Raw genomic sequence first — 17,541 nt, 5'->3', positions numbered from 1 at the left:
TACTGAATTAACCCGACAGGCTCAAATTGGGTAAAATATAAGGGATGGGGCATCAAAGGTTATTCAGATTTTTGCTACTAGACTTATGGTCTTTGTGCAGAGATTTTTTTTTTTTTTACAGATTGCTCTCATTTACACATATGAACCGATTTCAGTGAAATTTGAATCAATTGTTAAACTCCCTGCTCTAAAGCTACTTAATGTGAAGAAATTGTTTTTGGTACGTTAGCTAGCGCCCCCTACAGATAAAAATAAATAAAATTTAATATAGTAGTAGTATTTTTTTTTATTGAAATTTTGCACAAAATTCCACTTTGGCATCATGATCAAAAGAGTCAATGACACCTATGCCATATATTTTACAGCATAGTCATAGCAAGGACAAAAACTCTCCATGTCTGTCTAATCCCTCCGCCATCTAGGTATGATCCATAGGAAACAAAAAAAACAAAAAAAAAATCTATCAACTGGACAAAAGTTTTAGAGTGACGACATCTCACTGCTCATCCAAGCAGCTTCGTCAGTTCTGGTCAGATTGTTGGTGGACACTGCCTTATATCTATCTGAAGGGAGGAACTGACTATACTGAAATTAACAAATCTATTTGTTTATGTTTGTTGACTAGGTCTGTTGAACTACACTACACAAGTGTGAACTGTGTCTGAGTCATATTTTACATAATCCTTCAGGCCCCTAATAGGTGCGCCCACCCCTATTATCATACTGGTTATCACTGTTGTTTTCCTTGTTTTAATTTATGTCTGATGATGGAGTTCTAAATAGGAGATGAATGATGTAGGGGACTTAGAAAATATTTATCTCCTATTTATAACTGTAAGTTAGTTGTTAGTTTTAGTGTAGTTAGCTCCTCCTTTCAGATAGATATAAGGCAGTGTCCACCAGCAATCTGACCTGAACTAAAGAAGCGGCTTGGATGAGCGGCGAAACTTCTTCAGTCTAAAACCTTTGTCCAGTTGACTGAATTGTTGTTTTTCTTTTGCTAAGACTCCATGTTATTCTAATGGTAAAACTGCCAAATTGCACAAACTTCAACAAAATCAAATAAAAAATGTGCACCGTTGCGCCCCCTAGGGAGTTTGTATGGAACAATAAAATTTGACTGTCATAGACTTAAACAATGTGGGACGCATATTCATAACACGATCTTGATCGAAAAAGTCAGTGACAGCCACACTCCATCACCCAGTTGTGTTTCAATGGCAACAATCCAAATATCTGTTCTCGCAAAGGGACACCCCTTTGTCATAGCCAAACTAAATTTGGTATGCAGATGTAACACAGTAATAGGAACAAAACGTGATCATACCCCTCACAAACCAGAAGTCTGCCATCTTGGATTAATCATGACATATATCATAATATAATGCTATGGAGACATCATATTCTGCCACATTTTAATTTATTAAACTTTCAAAACAAGCAAAACCTAAAATGTGGACAAATTTTCAAAAAAGTGCATTAGCAGCTCCAACTGAGTGAAAGATGAAACACACATAAAAATTAAAGTGGGAATAACAATTCAGCCCAACAAAGGAATAGAATGTGTGCAACAGCGCAACACAGGATAAACTGTTCCCACTATACTTTTACCAATCTAGCTGACCTAGAAAAAAAAAGGGACAAAATCGGGTGCATTAGTGCCCCTGCGACTGCTCTGGGTGGTGGCAAGCGAGGTTGCCATTTGCAGCTATATTTATTAACATTATTTAATACTAGTGAAATAAGTAATAGTGAATTAAAATATCCAAATTGATAAGTATTGCCATGGTGCCACTACAGTTACCATCCCAAACCATCCCAAATTAAAATGGAGCTGTTTTTGAACCCTTTGGAGTATAAAGAAAAGGCCAGATTCAGATTTACTGTGTAACTAGTAACACATGAGCCCTAGATTTATTCTTGTTTTAACTATTTTGTGGTTATAATAAGGAGCAGTAAAGCTGCACAGCTGTCAGCCCAGTATATTATAAACAGACAAGAAATGAATGGTATAAGCAATCATTGTCAATAGCCGGATGATAGTTCTCAGGGTTAAAAATGTTAACAATTATGTATACATTAATTTTAGCGAAATGCCTGACATATTGTGCATTTGTGCTTTTCTGTTTTCCCACTGTTCCACAGCCAGAGTGGAATGTTTTCTGGCCTTGTGATTGGCAGGGGGCCTGAGAGGCATCTTCATCTGAGCCAAAGCGGCTTTAGCTCTTAACCCTGGTGCCCTCCCTGTCTGTGTCCTCCTTCCAGCTGCTGCTACACATGTGTCCAGCACATCCTCTCAGTGCAGTCACGGCGCTCATTCACACCTTTTGATAACAGACCACACAGGTACATCTAATATATAAAACAAAATGACCCCTAAAGACTCTTGATTCCTACAGTGAGAATGCAAAGGGTTCACACACTTTTTATGATCTCATTCTACAGATTAAGTCCATGAGGTGCCACTGTGAAAATCCACAGATAAAACCACGCTGATCTCCTCTATCAAGCACCATATTTGGAGGGTACAGCTAGTTTTACTAAAGTAATAGTAAGCTTGTTACAAACTGTAGTGTCATATGGATATTTGAATGTGATTGGTTAAAACATCACAACAGCAAAACAAGCCGAAAAATCAATCTTTTGTTGCATCCAGTTAAGAGAAAACCACAGACATCTTCCTTGTCCGCAAATGCACAAAGCACTTAACATTCCATATGTTTTTCTCAAACAGAATTGCCCATATTGACTCTAAAATAGGCTGAAGTATATCTGTCGGCATTGCCATGTTTGTTATGGTTCACTTGGGCGCTTGGCCTTTGGCTACCGCAGACACCTCATTACTGCCCTGTGATTGTTCCCCACATCAAATTAACCTTACAGTGGGAGTCTCTCCAGATGAATTCTCATGAGTTTGTGAACTCACAAATATTGTGAGAATCTATCTTCCTGTGCAGTTAGGGTTCCTTGCCTCCTGAAATGAGTAGGCCTGTATTTTGATCTGCTTCTACAACATGTTGACACATTGATCTTATTAAACCTTTTAACACTTATTATAGAAGAGATGCATTGTGATGAGTGTGGGCTGGTTTTATGTAGTTGTTAAGTTGATGCTTTTTTTGACTGGGGCAAACCAGAACTAAATGACAATTTACAGCTTCCCATTTTACTCTCTCACAGTTGGTGGAATATATACAATATATCTAAACTTGCACTCATTTTAATTTATCACCGTTAACATGAGCCTCAGTGGTCAAATTTCTCCATGCCAGCTAATTAAACAGCATGAATCACAAATTTTATTGTGCCCCATAACCTCATAGTCATTTTTGATAATTGAATCATTTATTATTTCAGCACTACCATATGAGAACTACTTAAATTTGTCAGAACATCCATCCTAAGGGCTGACCAAGTGCAATATGCAGGATTTCTTCAAAGCCTTAAGGGCCATGCTTTGTCATTATTAGTAATGCTGTCCTGGGGCAGGGAAGACCTACGACTGGTGTGGGACTAAGCAGAGGGGAGGATCGACAAGAGACTGATGCTATTAAAACAAGGGTTGTAATAGGATATTTTAAGACTCAAAAACCCTCCCAAAATAATACTTCCCTTTACTACCTCAAAACTTGTGTTACACTTTTGTTCACTTGTTTTCTTTAACATTAGCCTTTAGTTGACATACTCAAGTGATGGAGCTGCTCATTGCCAGTTTGCTTTTGACTGACAAAAGCAAATTGTGATAATCTACTTATTATTTTATTGTGTATAGTATTTTTATTTCTTAATCGTTAATTCATAGTTTTTCATGAGAATACCTGATCTCGTCTCGTTAAGCATGGTTGGGCCTGGTTAGTATTGAGATGGAGGGCTGCTGGGAGTCCCAGTTGCCATAGTGGGACAGCAGTGATTTGATGGCTAGAGAGTTCGTCAACCAACCTAGACATTGTGCATAGTGTCACAGTGTACTCGGGCAAGGCACTTCATACACTTTGCTTGTGTATGAATGTGGTTTTTGATTGGTAGTGGTTGGCACAGATTGGCAGTCTTGCTTCTTTTAGTGTACCCCTGGGGACCTGTGGCTACAACAGCACCACTGAGCATTGTAGAGAGCTATCTTGGTATCTTGAAAGCACAATATAAATGCAAGCATTAATGTTCCCATCAAAGCATAGTACTGAATCCACTAGTAACTATTACCTTCAAAAGTCCTGATAGTAAACACACCAACAGGAAGGCATGTAGTTACAGAGGAGTTGAGATAATATTCATCAATTCTCTTCATTAAAAAGACAAGGAGACATGTCACTGCCCCCTGATAAATGTGTATTATAAAATCACAAATGGCGCAAAATATACTACTGTGCACATTTGAATTTAAAACAATGCAAATACAGCTACTGAGTCACAAGACATTGTCGTAATTGTCAATCATTTAAAATGCATAAATTTAAAATCTTGAAGTTTATAATTTTACTTCCTGATCTCATTGTGTTGATGGTTGAGCTATTCAGTTGTAATACTCCTGCTACTTCCTGTGTTTTTGTACATTTCTGTTAAACGTTTTTTCCACACACTCGACTGATGTAAAACTGTACTAAATATTTAACACAGGTACTATTCCACCAAACCAATAAATAAAAAAACAAAAACAAAACTGTATACCTGTATGCACTTTAAGGTGACCCCAAAATGGGATTTAATGCCTGTAATTAAAAAGCATACTTATGGTGAAGCATTAGATATAGGAGCGACAGTGAAATATTTAGGATGGACATTTTGTTTCCATATTGACTTTCACAATCTGTGCACGTCTCTCCAGTCTCATAATGTCACTGTTCCAAACCTACACTGCCAGTCCTTCAGCATAACACCACATTCCCAAGCTACTCCCAAGGAACCACTACCCAAAAGTATAATATTTCATTTTTACGCATACATTTTTATGCAGCCATACCTTTAAATGTTTATGGTCCTCCTCTGGTTTGACCTTTCTTTGATCACTGGATTCCTACAAAATGTGCTGCGGGCCATTCAATAAAGTTGGCAGTCAGTGTATTGTGCAATATGGATTTCCCATATAAACATTAGGTGGACCATTAAAAGAAACTGTAGCAAAAATCTGTTGAAACCTGTCCAATCCACAGATGTGTCTTGACCATAATATAGAAATGGATATAAGAGGTATATCAAGTGGACAGCTCCTGACGAGAAATTCTTGTAAAATGTTTATTGCAGTGACTATATGTATCATTAAGTATATTTAGAAGCCTATAGTTTTCTTGTAAAATTTCAGCTAATTTGACATCAACTATAAGGCCAACAAAAAAAAAAAAGTTTGTAAGCTTAAGTCTATACAGCATTACTGAAAGATCCAACACACATCTGGATATTTCTGTGATTGTTTAGTAAATCAGGGGAATGTATATGGACAAACCAGGTGCTGTGTTTAAATACTCCCCAACGAGACTCATAATATTTAATTTCATGCCATTGGACACACACTAGGTGGAAATGTTAGTACAAGCCATGTCAATAAATAATGTAATGCTTCATAAACTAGGACTTAATGGTGTAAGACAAACTTTAAAAAGGAGGCTTACAGTTTTGTTTTGTTTTTTTTGCAGATAATATTAATATTAAAAGTAAAACTAGTAAAATCATGTTAATACAAACATTGATCAAATAATTCATTGATAAAAATTACAATATAAAATAATTTTCAAGAAATATATATTTTCTCCGCTGCCAAAAATCCTTTTAGATTGCCCCAAGAAATGTGTCTTTCTTTTTATTTTCATTTTTCCATTTTAGGCCTATAATCAAAGTGGTTAAGCAGTTTTGGTCACAGGAAAATGTCAAATATGTAATCAGTTTGAGCAGCTCAATCCTTTCAGTCTGATGACGTCCATGATGGCATATCACTGAATGCCACTTGACGTATTACAGCCATATTAATAGTTCAGTTCGGGGCAGTCTGTCTCTCTGACCCGAAATTCAAATATCAACCAACCATCTTATGTAATTGTCCAGTGTTCCAGTATTCAGTAATCTTTTTTTTCCTGGACCTGCTATTGTAGATTTGGACCAACAGAGGGCGACCCAGACTGTAGGCCTATGCTTTCTAGTGTTATTGAATGACATGTGACAAAAGGTTGTGCTATTGGCAATATTTGCGTTGTCATATTAGTCATCTGGGAGGACTTTTCAGCTTTGTGAGATTCAAAAACAACCACCACAACGTAGTGATGGTAACATATTTTTATCTTGTGGAATCTGGTATATATTATTGCATTAAATCATGCCAAAATCTCATTATTAACAAAGGGAGCACAGGCTTAGCATCATATTATATCCAGTGCACTGAAGCCTCTAAACCTTTGAAGTAAGGTGTTTTATCAAATGCAAGCATGAGAGAACCAACTTCAGTCAGACCAAAGCAGATTAATATTTTTGGCATCAGTTATTTTGGCCAGGCCCTGTGAGCTCCATGCTGGAATGGTTCTGGTGCATGATAACTGTAGCATGAACACAGATGAACACCAGAGGTTATGCAAATTAACAAATGCTTTTATCTAAACCACATGCAACAGCCACCAGATTTTTCCTCTTCCATTATTCACAGAGATTACAGAAATTTGTAAAATATAAAAAGTGGTAATAGTGGGACAAGTGAATTTGGAGAAATTGCAGATTTAACAATTGTAGAAGTAACAGTAGCAGCAGTTGTGTCATTACAAAAAACCCACAGTAATCATTTGAGGTTAAAGTACCACTATTTTAAAAGTCTACTGTTGTGCATTTTTGGAGGAGCTGATTTTAAGTGGAGTTAGGGCACTCATATCTAAAGTCACCGCCATCATGTTGCCCTACGAGGCAGATGAGAGCCAAATCAAGATTACACAAATGTTTAAAAACATTTTTCCTAATGACTGGCTTAGGGCCTTATGTAACCCCTCCACCACTTTGTAATCTCGCTCATATTTGTGCACAGGGAATTTGGCAATGCATTAGTAAATTCAGACATCTCCTCAGTGGGTGGCTGCAGGGAAGAGAAGGGCCCCCCTGCCGCTCGCTGAACTAAGTAGAGCCAGATCTCTGTGGGTAGACTGGGAATACTCCAGCCTGTGGGAATTATCAGACAACATCCATGTATAGGCCTGTGTGTATGTACTGTGTTTTATATATGCATGCCATAGATGTATGCAGCACAGGAACGTTAGTCCTCTGCAGGAACATGTAATTCCCCATTTGTCCAAGCTTGGTCAAAAGACCTTTGCCACAGTTCTGCCAACCATCCTGTTTTCAAAGTACTAGTCTGACAAGCAGTACTTGTTAAAATATGACTACCTTTAATACCATGTCCACATATATACATGTCTAAACCCTTGGCTTGGGTGTCTCCATTGCAACTTACACCTGTGTGGTGTTTGCACAATCCAATTGTGTCAAAAAAAAGTCTGATGCAGGACACCCACCTTCATTATGCAGCCTACAGGTGTATGTGGTTATGTGATTTTAATATTTTAGAATTTTTAATTCTATGAGAGTGGTGAACAATAAAACAGTGAGCTGTTTAGGATATATAAACAAATCGATTTAACAGTCATTTAATAAATGTAGATAAATAATTACTCAGGTCTGTTTCATAACACATTTTAAACTCCTGCTCAGACCAGTGCAGACTGTTGTTGTGCCCTTGGTCAAGCCACTTTATCTACCTTGCCTGAATGGTGTGTGCATGAATTATTTGTGATGATCTGAGGGGCCAATGGAGCAGAGCGGCAGCAGTCTACGCCAGGACAGCAGCAGTTTACAAAATTGTAAAGAGATTTTCCACAAAAACACTGAATATTTGATTTTAAATAATACTGAATAATATTCTTGTGTTGAATTTATGTTTGCTTTTTTAAAATTATAAATAGACATAGATTACCGGTAATACATTTAATGAACATAAACATGACATATCCATATCCATAGCCCATGTATTTATCCAAGGGATACCAATCGGCTGTAGAAGCTGCGAGTAGAACACACGAGGGAAACAACTGAATCTCTGTTCAATATAATGTGATTTATTGCGCCGCTCTACCTAAAAGTTACTTTTGTAATCCAATCCAAAAATTATCATCACGATGAATGAGTTAGTATTCATACTTGAATACTAGCTATAATTTTGAGTTTTTGACATGATTGTATCTAAAATGTATATATCTGTATATATCTGTGAAAATGAAACCTGATAAAAGTACTCTGCTACCTTGTAACATTAATGTTACAAACTAATGTCCACCATATGATGTTTGTTTCGCTTAATTTCAGATTGAAACAGGTACTAGGTTTAGATGTACTACATATTTAGTGGATTAGCCACAAGGCATTTTTCATCTTTATTTCTGTGAGATCAGTCAGATAGCTTCACCACAGGTGGTGCATGCATCTGGAGAGAATAGACATGAGAATGAGTTCCTTTTCTGCAGCAGAAGTAGGTTGTTCCTTATTACTGAGGTAAGTGTTGAGTTACGTCTGCTCTAGTGCTGGGGTTTTAAGCATTAAAAGCTGCGCCCGGTTACTTCTACAACAACCACTCTTCACTCTTTTTGTCCTCTGAGAGATAAAAGGTCAGAGCAGCCATATATCACACTCAACATGTCAGCATAATTTTAAGTCAACAGGGTATGTTTGGACAAATGGACAAAGTTTGAAAAGTCACTCTAAAAATCCAAAAAGTGAAGTAATGTCCATATTCCTGGCAGAATATATTTATAGAAGAGAGATACTTCCACTATTGTGCTGGAAAGACAAAAAATACATACGCAAATGCTGTTTGGCATTCAGGGCAAGGACTTGCTTAAGAGGTAAACCAGTACTTCTTGCTACATACTCCAAACCAAAATGTTATGCAGTTTGTGCCGTATAGATGTTTGTATTTTTACTTTTTGAACAGTTACATGTGTGATCAGTAATTTATTTGGCTATAACATATAGTAAAACAGATGGTCCTTCTCAAAGTGAAATTGAGGGGACATAGGACACATGATGTCTAGTCATGCACTATTACTGCTTTTGCAAAACATGACTAGATTTAAGATAAAATACTCTGCTCCTCTTTATCTATCTTCATTGGAGCTGTAACATAAGCATTTATTTTCTGCATTAGCATGACTCAAATTAGGTCAAACTATATTTCAGAATGCATACCATACCCTTTTACCTTTCCTATACTAAAAAAATGTTGACAATTAATTCAACACCAACCAAAGGTGTAATTCCAGCTTTGACCAGTGCACATTGCTGTTGTATTGATAGGGAGGATACTTCACCCACTTTTCCTTCAATGTACATGTGTTATGTGAGTTTGAGTGCAAATGCCTGTGGCTACAATCTGGCTTGCACATGTCTCATGTATGCTCTTAACATACACCATCCCAACCAAACTGACAAAATAATAATATAAAATAATATAAAATAAAAGTACATATCTGCCACGATCATCTAATGTCTGACCAAACCACATATGTAATGACTGCCTGAAACAATTTAAACCTCAAGAAACTGTAGTGGCACTGTAACCTGGCCAGCCAAGGATTTGTAGGATTTTAGTCTGGATTTCTCAGGCTAGTGGTTCTGGTTTTTAATGAATCTTTCAGCTCAGTGTTTTTAAAAAAAATATATTTATATGACAATAGAAGAAGTATAGAAGGCAATAAATTGGCTCGATAAAAAAAATAAATAAATAAAATAAAAAATGTTCTTGGTATTGAACTTTTCTGGACTAAGATGTCTGATGTTTTTCCTGGGATTTGCTGTAGTCACTCTTCCATCACTCGGTTATGCTGCTCCATGTATGCTTTCCCTGCAACATCTTACATCTTGCAGTTATGTTATGGACTGTCTCAGGGGCATCTTTGGGTCTTGTCTGGTGTGGTAGATCTGGGCCTCTATTGCTCTAGTGCTTAAGGCCTCCTCCTGTGTAGCCAGGATGAGTGCCTCTGCGCTCTCCTTTAGCTCTCTCAAGCCATTGGTAGAATTTCTTGATATCAGCCACTTCAGTTATGTTGCACTGTTATATCCCATGTACATGTTTGTCCTCTCATGATGCTACCTCCAGAACCTCTTCCTCCACTGTCTAGAACATTTGCTGAGCATTTCATCTGTTCGGGCCTTGTTCTTGATGTACTTAAGGATCTTGGATGTTTCATTCTGGACTGTGGCTCTCACACTCACTAATCCTCGTCCTCCTTCATTATGGCTCGCGTACAGTCTCAGGGTGCTGGATTTGATGGATCCATGCATGGTCAGGAGCTTTTGTGTCTTAACATTTGTGGTCTGTATCCCCTCCTTTGACCAGCTTATGATTCCTGCTGGTTATCTGATTACTGTCAGGGTGTAGCTGTTTATTGCCCAGGTCTTGCTCTTGCCATTGAGCTGACTCCTTAGGACTTGCCTTACTCCTCTGAGGTATTTGGCTGTAGCCGATTTCCCTGTTGCCTCTTCAAAGTTGCCATTTACTTGTAGGATGCCAAGGTACTTGTAACTCAATCTCTGCTATTGTTCCTTCTGGGAGTGAGACCCCTGTTGTGTGGACTACCTTCCCTCTCAATGTCACCACCTCGGACTACATTTCTTCTTGGTCCTACATTTCTGGAGTTTGAGCTTTCATTATGTCTCCCCTTATCACTCTTTCATTGAACAGTTTGACTCTGAGCCTGGCCTTTTCAGCAACCACATGACAATCCAATACACTTGACCTCTGGCTTCACTGTGTCCCCTGCTACTCATACTAATGTGGAAATCTGTGGTATATTTGTCTTTAGTCAATCATAGCCTGAAACTCATGTAAACAATCAAACTTTAGAATAAACACACCAGCGCACAGGTCAAAACACAGCATCAGTGATCATTTTACTGGATCATCTTAGATTGGATAAATCTACTTAGCGGCCACAATTCAGCTTTGTTTTGAAATAATGTCTTGTTTTCTACATTAATTACGTAAAAGAATGCAACACAAAGGTTGTAATTATGTTAATTTTGTATAACCCCATCAGTCTATTATATTCCTTACATTATGTTAAATTAATAACAGTTAACACTGTACAGTCCTGTTACTCAGTTAATAATTCTTCTTTTGCAGTAATGCATTGGCTTTAGCTACTACCTCAACCAACAACACACACGCATTCATGCTAGTGGCGAAGCATGGCAAAGGCAGTGTCATCCAATGCTGTCCTACCTACAGTACCTAGTACCCCCAGTGGTCTCCCATCCAAGCACTAGCCAAGCCCAGTCTTGCTCAGCTTCTGAGATCAGACAAGATCAAACATTGACAACGGATAGGAACCGGGGGGAAGGAAACAGGGGGCTGACCTCACTAAAATTGTGTAATAGTTCTAGAGAGGTCATAATTAATGGTATAATTTGATATTTCTGGACCTCTGATCCATCTTTACATAATATAAAAATATATGCAATTCGGTAACATGGTAATGCTAAAAATATTTCCATTTAAATTAAATAATACACTTTTTTCTTTACGGAACCAGTGAGATTTATTATCACAATGGTTTACAATCATTTACCACATATTGATGTTAGGGTCCTATTTCTTCTTCCCTCCTTTTGAAGCTTTGTCTAAGCCTTGGATAAACTTGCGTGGCACTTTATAATGATCTATAAAGCAGATACAAAGACATTTTAAATAGTCTCATCAAAACAAAGAATAAAATAGCCATATAATAACCAGTCTCCAAACCTAGGAGAAGATTTCCAACTTGATGGATCTGGTTGCCCTGGATTTGAACAAGCACTCGGTCCTTGGCCCCAGGTAGAGGCTGTAACACAGAGCTAGCCTGCACTCTATGCTGCAGAGCTGTGGATACTATGGCAGGATCAAGACCATATAACTCCAGGTTTTTAATTAGTGTCACCTAAAGAAGAAGAAAGAAGAAAATGAATAAATACTATTAAATGACTAACATTTCACTTTAGTGAAATTGGTTAAGGTTAGATGTGTCACCTTTTTATTAGATCCTCTAGAGGCAACAGAGATGTCTATGGGATCAAGATGGCCCTTCTTTGTTATAGGCTCCTGTCCTGGGAACACAATCTGATAGCATTCTTGCATCTTACAGAGTGTCCTGTAAAGAAAAGCAACACTGTTCACTCTTCAGTCGCACGATGAGAGCAAAGGAATCACCATCACAATAGCACAATAACAGTAAGTTTATAATAATAATTATAATAATAATTATAATAATATGTATTATTATTATTATTATATTCTCCTTCCACCACAAGTTTTGATTTTGATTTCTTACAAGAAAATGTGGAAAACTTCAAGTTACTATTTGCCTTGAACTGAAGTCACATCAATCCCTTATTGTGTTATTAACATGTCAGTTTCCGGTCCTGTTTCAAGTTTCACATTCATTTGACTTTTTTTCTCTGTTCACAGAACCAAGTACAAAAGTTTTGTTAAGCTGCCAAGATCAATAAAAAAAAAAGTTTATACAAGTAAAATATGCTTGTTTAATAATATAAAATGACACAATTGCCTGTATTATCTTATATGTAAAATATACTAAGCTATTATTTAATACCCATTCAGTTTACTGCACCTGCTAAAAAGATCATCCCACTTTATTGACTCCACGTCTTGGTATTCCGATTTCTCCAGAAGACAGTCACACAAGGTAGGGTTTATCATAACATAACTGTTGAATGAACAAAGAGAAATGCCAGTATTAAAGAAGATCTTCCTCACCCTAAAGTTTAATTAGTTCAGTTTTTATTTAACTTTATTTCAATTTCCAATTTAGTAACATCACTATATTAATTCATTTGAACAAATGCAATGCAGTCTAAATATCCCAGTATCCTTTTGAACTGCACAGAGGTGACCCAGGTTAATTACACTGCAAACTTACTTTTTATTGTTTTCAGCAACTAGTTCATTCTTCTTCACATAATCAGTAATAATACTTCTCACTTCTGCAGGCTGGAGTATAGTTCCTTTTCTGTAGGAACAAGGTAAGAAAATGAATATGTCATCAAAATAATATAGACATTGACCCATGTAACACTATAAAATGCAGATAGATAGCATAGTAATGTAGCATGTTGATTAGAAAGAACACAGACTTGCAGTGTGATCTTCAAAATATGGATATTAAGTGATATTTCTAGTCTTTGGTGTTTATTTTAAAATGTCAATATTACCTTTATGCACCTTTATGTGCAGACAACATTAAACTAAACAATGCAGGATTTAAGCATTTCAGTAACTCCACTTAAAATAAGCATTATTAAATATACCACTGAGTTAGGTTAAATAAGACAGTAAAATTCAGAAAGTTCAAAGTGCATTAAAATCTGTGTATGCAACCACTATAACTCATAGCCACGTGGGTTCTCACTGTTGCACCGACAAACTTCTGAGGACAGTAGTATTCATCTCAGGAAGTTATACATGTTGTTTCAAAGAAATCGTGACATAAATATAGTTTCCCTGGCTTGTAACATTTTAAAACAATGTCAGACTAAAAGATGAAAACAAGCGCTATAAAGATAAACTACAACTGCTGAGGAAATGTTGTCATATATAGTTCACACAGGTCAGTGGTCGAGGTCATTTACACAGAAACCCTCCTGGAGCTCAAGGGATTCACTTTAGTAAATATGAGACTTGTAGAATCATCAGGAGTCAAGTCAGGGTCATATAAACACACTCTTTCAGCACACCTCTTCTGTGCATCCAGGAAGAGAGGTTCCACCCGTGCCGACACTGAGTACACAGTAATGATCTCTGGGGGGTGGTAGGGAATGTCCACTTCCCGTCCTTCTGGCACTGGTTCAACCTCACAGGCAGCCTCCTCAGAGATGCTGAAGGAACGTAGTCTATAGACAAATAATTATGTAACAATGAGTTAATTATACTATAGACTGGGAATGGGTATCTTCAAATCATGAAGATAAATGTATTATGGTCATGTAAGATTTCACTCACTCTGGATTTTTCCAGTCCACCTCCACAATGCTTTCCACTCCCTTTGTCAGTTCTTTCACCTGTATCAGGCTGTGCTGTTGCTGCATTGTTTGTAGAAACTTGGAAAGCTGTACAACATAGTGTATGAATGCACAGAATTTTTTCCATTAATAAATTCTATTGCCTTACACTTTCAACTCTACCTTCTTATAACTTGATTTTTTTATGTCCAGTTGCTTCCCACTTGGACTGAAAGGAAACCAAAATCGCCTACTTAAAATTAACTTCAATTTAAACATAATTATTCATAAAGACCATTTTTACCAGCACGCAAACATGTGATTGCGAAGAAATGTGCTGGTCAACAGAGGTAGCTCTGACTTTTTCACTTTGATCTTGAGTGCATGAAGGAAGCATTGAAACAGCAGGGCATCCATCAACTCTGTGAAAAAAGAGGTTGGTTTAGGTCAGAGATGTAAAAACTACGGCCCGGGGACCAAATGCGGCCCTCAGACCAGTTTTTATTGGCCCTCAGGCCTCCTGCTGAACCAGCCCAATTGATCATAAGCAGTACTTTAAACTAAACTATTTCTACCACTATAATGTCACACATCACATTGCATTGTGATACAGACCTAAAATGAATGTGTTTCAAGCCTTAATAATATACAGCGGCTCTGTCAAAGCTGTGTATAAAGCACCGCACTGCATTGATCACTGGTCTGTGCCCCTCCGCTGCGAATATGTTTTGAGATGTGGCTCTCAATAAAAAAAAGTTTGGGCACGTCTGGTTTAGGTCATACATATTCTCTCATCAACGACGTGTATTGGGTTGTCACTCAAAAATGAACAAAACAGGGTATTTGTTGGCTATTGTTGCTTCAAGGCAAACTTTGTTCCCTGCATCCACTGGACAGCCTGCTAGGAGCAGTGACTGAGCTTCAGGTCTAGAAAGCTTGAGAAGGAGAACCTAAGTGGATACAGTATATATGTGGACTATGATGTTCTGCTCATTAAAATGACTTTTGTGGCTCCACGAATACTGCAGTTTAAAGTAAAGCTACACAAAGAAGCATGCTTCACAAGAGCGTTGGTTGTTTCTAAATTTAGACACTTATGGAATCTAATACCTTGTGGGCTTCTCCGCTCATCCTCCATTTGCTTTTCCATGTCCAGTTCTTCGTGGATTTGCTCAGACAAACTCAGCTGCCCGACTCCAGTGCAGGCCTGATCTGTAACCTCTTGTCCATTTGCCTCATCGCCACATGTAGCCACCTCTTCCTCCTTCCCCACTTCATCCTCTGGATAACACTCCTCTCCATTCACTTGCTCTTCAGTTTCTGTACTGTCTGGTAATGAGGGTGGACCTGACTTATCACCAAAAGCCCTGAAACACATTTAGTAGTAATAATAATATTATTAGCATGTTGTAAAATAAATGTATGACCTCAGCTAACCCAATAACTAAAACTGATATATGAAAAAGGAGAAGAAAACAGTAGTACTGACCACAGGGTATCCATGTATGTGTGAAGGATGCAAACACCTCTCCCTTTCATGCCTGCACTCTGCATCTCTGTAGAGGACACTGCTGCAGTCCCAACAGCAATAGGAGCCCTATTATCCGCAGGAACAAAATTTGCATTCAAACAAAATATAAATATAAATTAAAATATAATATCTTCAATCACAGTATAGAAATGTAAACTTGCCCATTATTAACCACTTTCACAGCACAACAGTCCCCTTGCTTCACATGGGGGAGACCACTTTGAGTCACAACAACACCCGGAAGCATAAGGTCTATAGGTTAAACATGAAGATTGTACAAACATTATATATTGGAATAACTATGAACATTAACTTTAAAAGAACAAAATCTACACCTGCTCCTCCAATTAACTTGTCAAGAACAGGAGGCCATGTTGTAAATGCTGGTAACAAAGCCGGAAATCGCCAAAGCACATAAACTGTGGAATAAATACATAAACAAGTGATTTCAACATTGTACCACAAACCTGTTATGTTTGAACAGATCAGGTTACCTGTGGGATAAATGCATTTCCCCAACTCAAAAAATAATGGATTTTTGTTAAGAACGTAAAGTGTCACTGCATCTCCTTTGTGAGCATAAATTTTAACTACATTTAACTCTTCTTTGTTGGGAACCAGTTCTGACAACTCATCTGCAGTTAAAACAGGAAAGGCCGTTGCTAAGTCAACTTTGAGCTTTCTCCTGGAGAGGTAAAAAAAAAAGAAAAAAGAAAAGGTTAAGCATAAATCTTTGTGTTTTATTTATTGTACAGGGTTGCATAATATTTCAGGTTCAGGGGACTTTATTGGTACCCCTGGGTAGATTTGTTCTGCAGCGTTAAACACGTTGACGTTCTGACCAAAACACTTCATAACTACAGTGACAACAGAGACACAAACTAAGCATAAACGTTGTGCAAACTTGTTTTTTAGTTTTACTTGTTTAATTTATTGAAAAGCACGATTGAGGAGAGACTAAACTGTTTTGTTCGGCAGTTGGGGACGTAGAACTTTCGGCCTGAAGGGAGAAGGTGAGAGGGGGTGTGAGTGGTAGAGATATAATTATAAAATGGTCTTTTGATATCACAATTGAGGTATTCCAATTCATGACATTTTATAATACCAGAAAGGGGAAAATCTTTTCTTTTGCAAAGCAAGAGTAAAAATGTTGATAGAAATCACTTGACAGCATTAGCAAAGTTTCGTGGGCCTTTCTAATTAAATAAATACCATCCGCACCGAATAATATTTAATCAGCAAACTCTCGTTTGTAATTTTTAGGATAATTGTAACTTCCTCAAACACAACATTGGATCATGTGCCTGTATATAGATGCATAATAACCAGATACAGTAGGAATGTGTAAAAAAAAATAAGTGAAAGTCTAGTGTAGTGTCAGAATATCTCACCTGTCAGATCCTTTGATTACAGTGTTGGATTTCACTCTGAACGGTCTGGCAAACATGATTGAAGGGGCAAATTCTTCATAGTATGTACGTAACAAAATCAACTTACTGTGTACCAAAAAATGTCCCTTTACCTAACAAAATAAAGGTAATACATATCGACCATTTCCATTTAGCGTGTTGGTCCGACACCTTTTGTCTTCCGACGGGAACCCGCATGCTGCTGTTACTGTTCCATGTCCACATGTCGCTACAAGCTGGCCCTCTGACCAATTTTTCTTGGCCCTCAAGCTTCCAGGTGAATTGGCCCATATTACCTTAAACAGTACTTTTTACTGTACATTTCTGAAAATCTACTTTAACAAGCCCATATCAAATATTATAATAATAATATTGTCCCATTGAGAACAAAAGTATGAATAAAGGTCTAGTGGTTCAGTCTAACTTGTAATAATAATGCAGATTTGAAGTATTCATTGAATTGGTGACCAGTCTATGACCCTCAATCGGCCCTCAGCTTTTTCTGTGTTTTTATCTGTGGTCCTTAATGAGAAAAGTTTGTACACCCCTTGATCTAAAGAATTGGGTGATGTGGTTCCATCCATTTGCTGT

General features: G+C 37.5%; 1 protein-coding gene across 1 annotated transcript; it reads right to left on the bottom strand.

Moving 5' to 3' along the window:
* Nucleotides 1-11,541: 11,541 nt before the first annotated feature.
* Nucleotides 11,542-17,144, bottom strand: eif2d (eukaryotic translation initiation factor 2D). The gene is made up of 15 exons (XM_033970123.2): nucleotides 16,933-17,144; nucleotides 16,036-16,226; nucleotides 15,877-15,960; nucleotides 15,703-15,793; nucleotides 15,500-15,607; nucleotides 15,121-15,377; nucleotides 14,315-14,432; nucleotides 14,194-14,239; nucleotides 14,012-14,118; nucleotides 13,747-13,902; nucleotides 12,933-13,022; nucleotides 12,624-12,719; nucleotides 12,023-12,143; nucleotides 11,759-11,933; nucleotides 11,542-11,676 (listed from the first exon to the last, which is right to left on the bottom strand). The coding sequence occupies exons 1-15, from the start codon at nucleotides 16,986-16,988 to the stop codon at nucleotides 11,606-11,608; spliced, it is 1,767 nt and encodes a 588-aa protein (XP_033826014.1). The 5' UTR covers nucleotides 16,989-17,144; the 3' UTR covers nucleotides 11,542-11,605.
* Between the last annotated feature and the right edge of the window lie 397 nt (nucleotides 17,145-17,541).

The sequence above is a fragment of the Periophthalmus magnuspinnatus genome, chromosome 7, assembly GCF_009829125.3.
Source record: "Periophthalmus magnuspinnatus isolate fPerMag1 chromosome 7, fPerMag1.2.pri, whole genome shotgun sequence".
Classification (NCBI taxonomy): Eukaryota; Metazoa; Chordata; class Actinopteri; order Gobiiformes; family Gobiidae; genus Periophthalmus; species Periophthalmus magnuspinnatus.
Note: the sequence above shows the minus strand (reverse complement) of the source record. Positions and strands in the feature narration are given on the sequence as shown.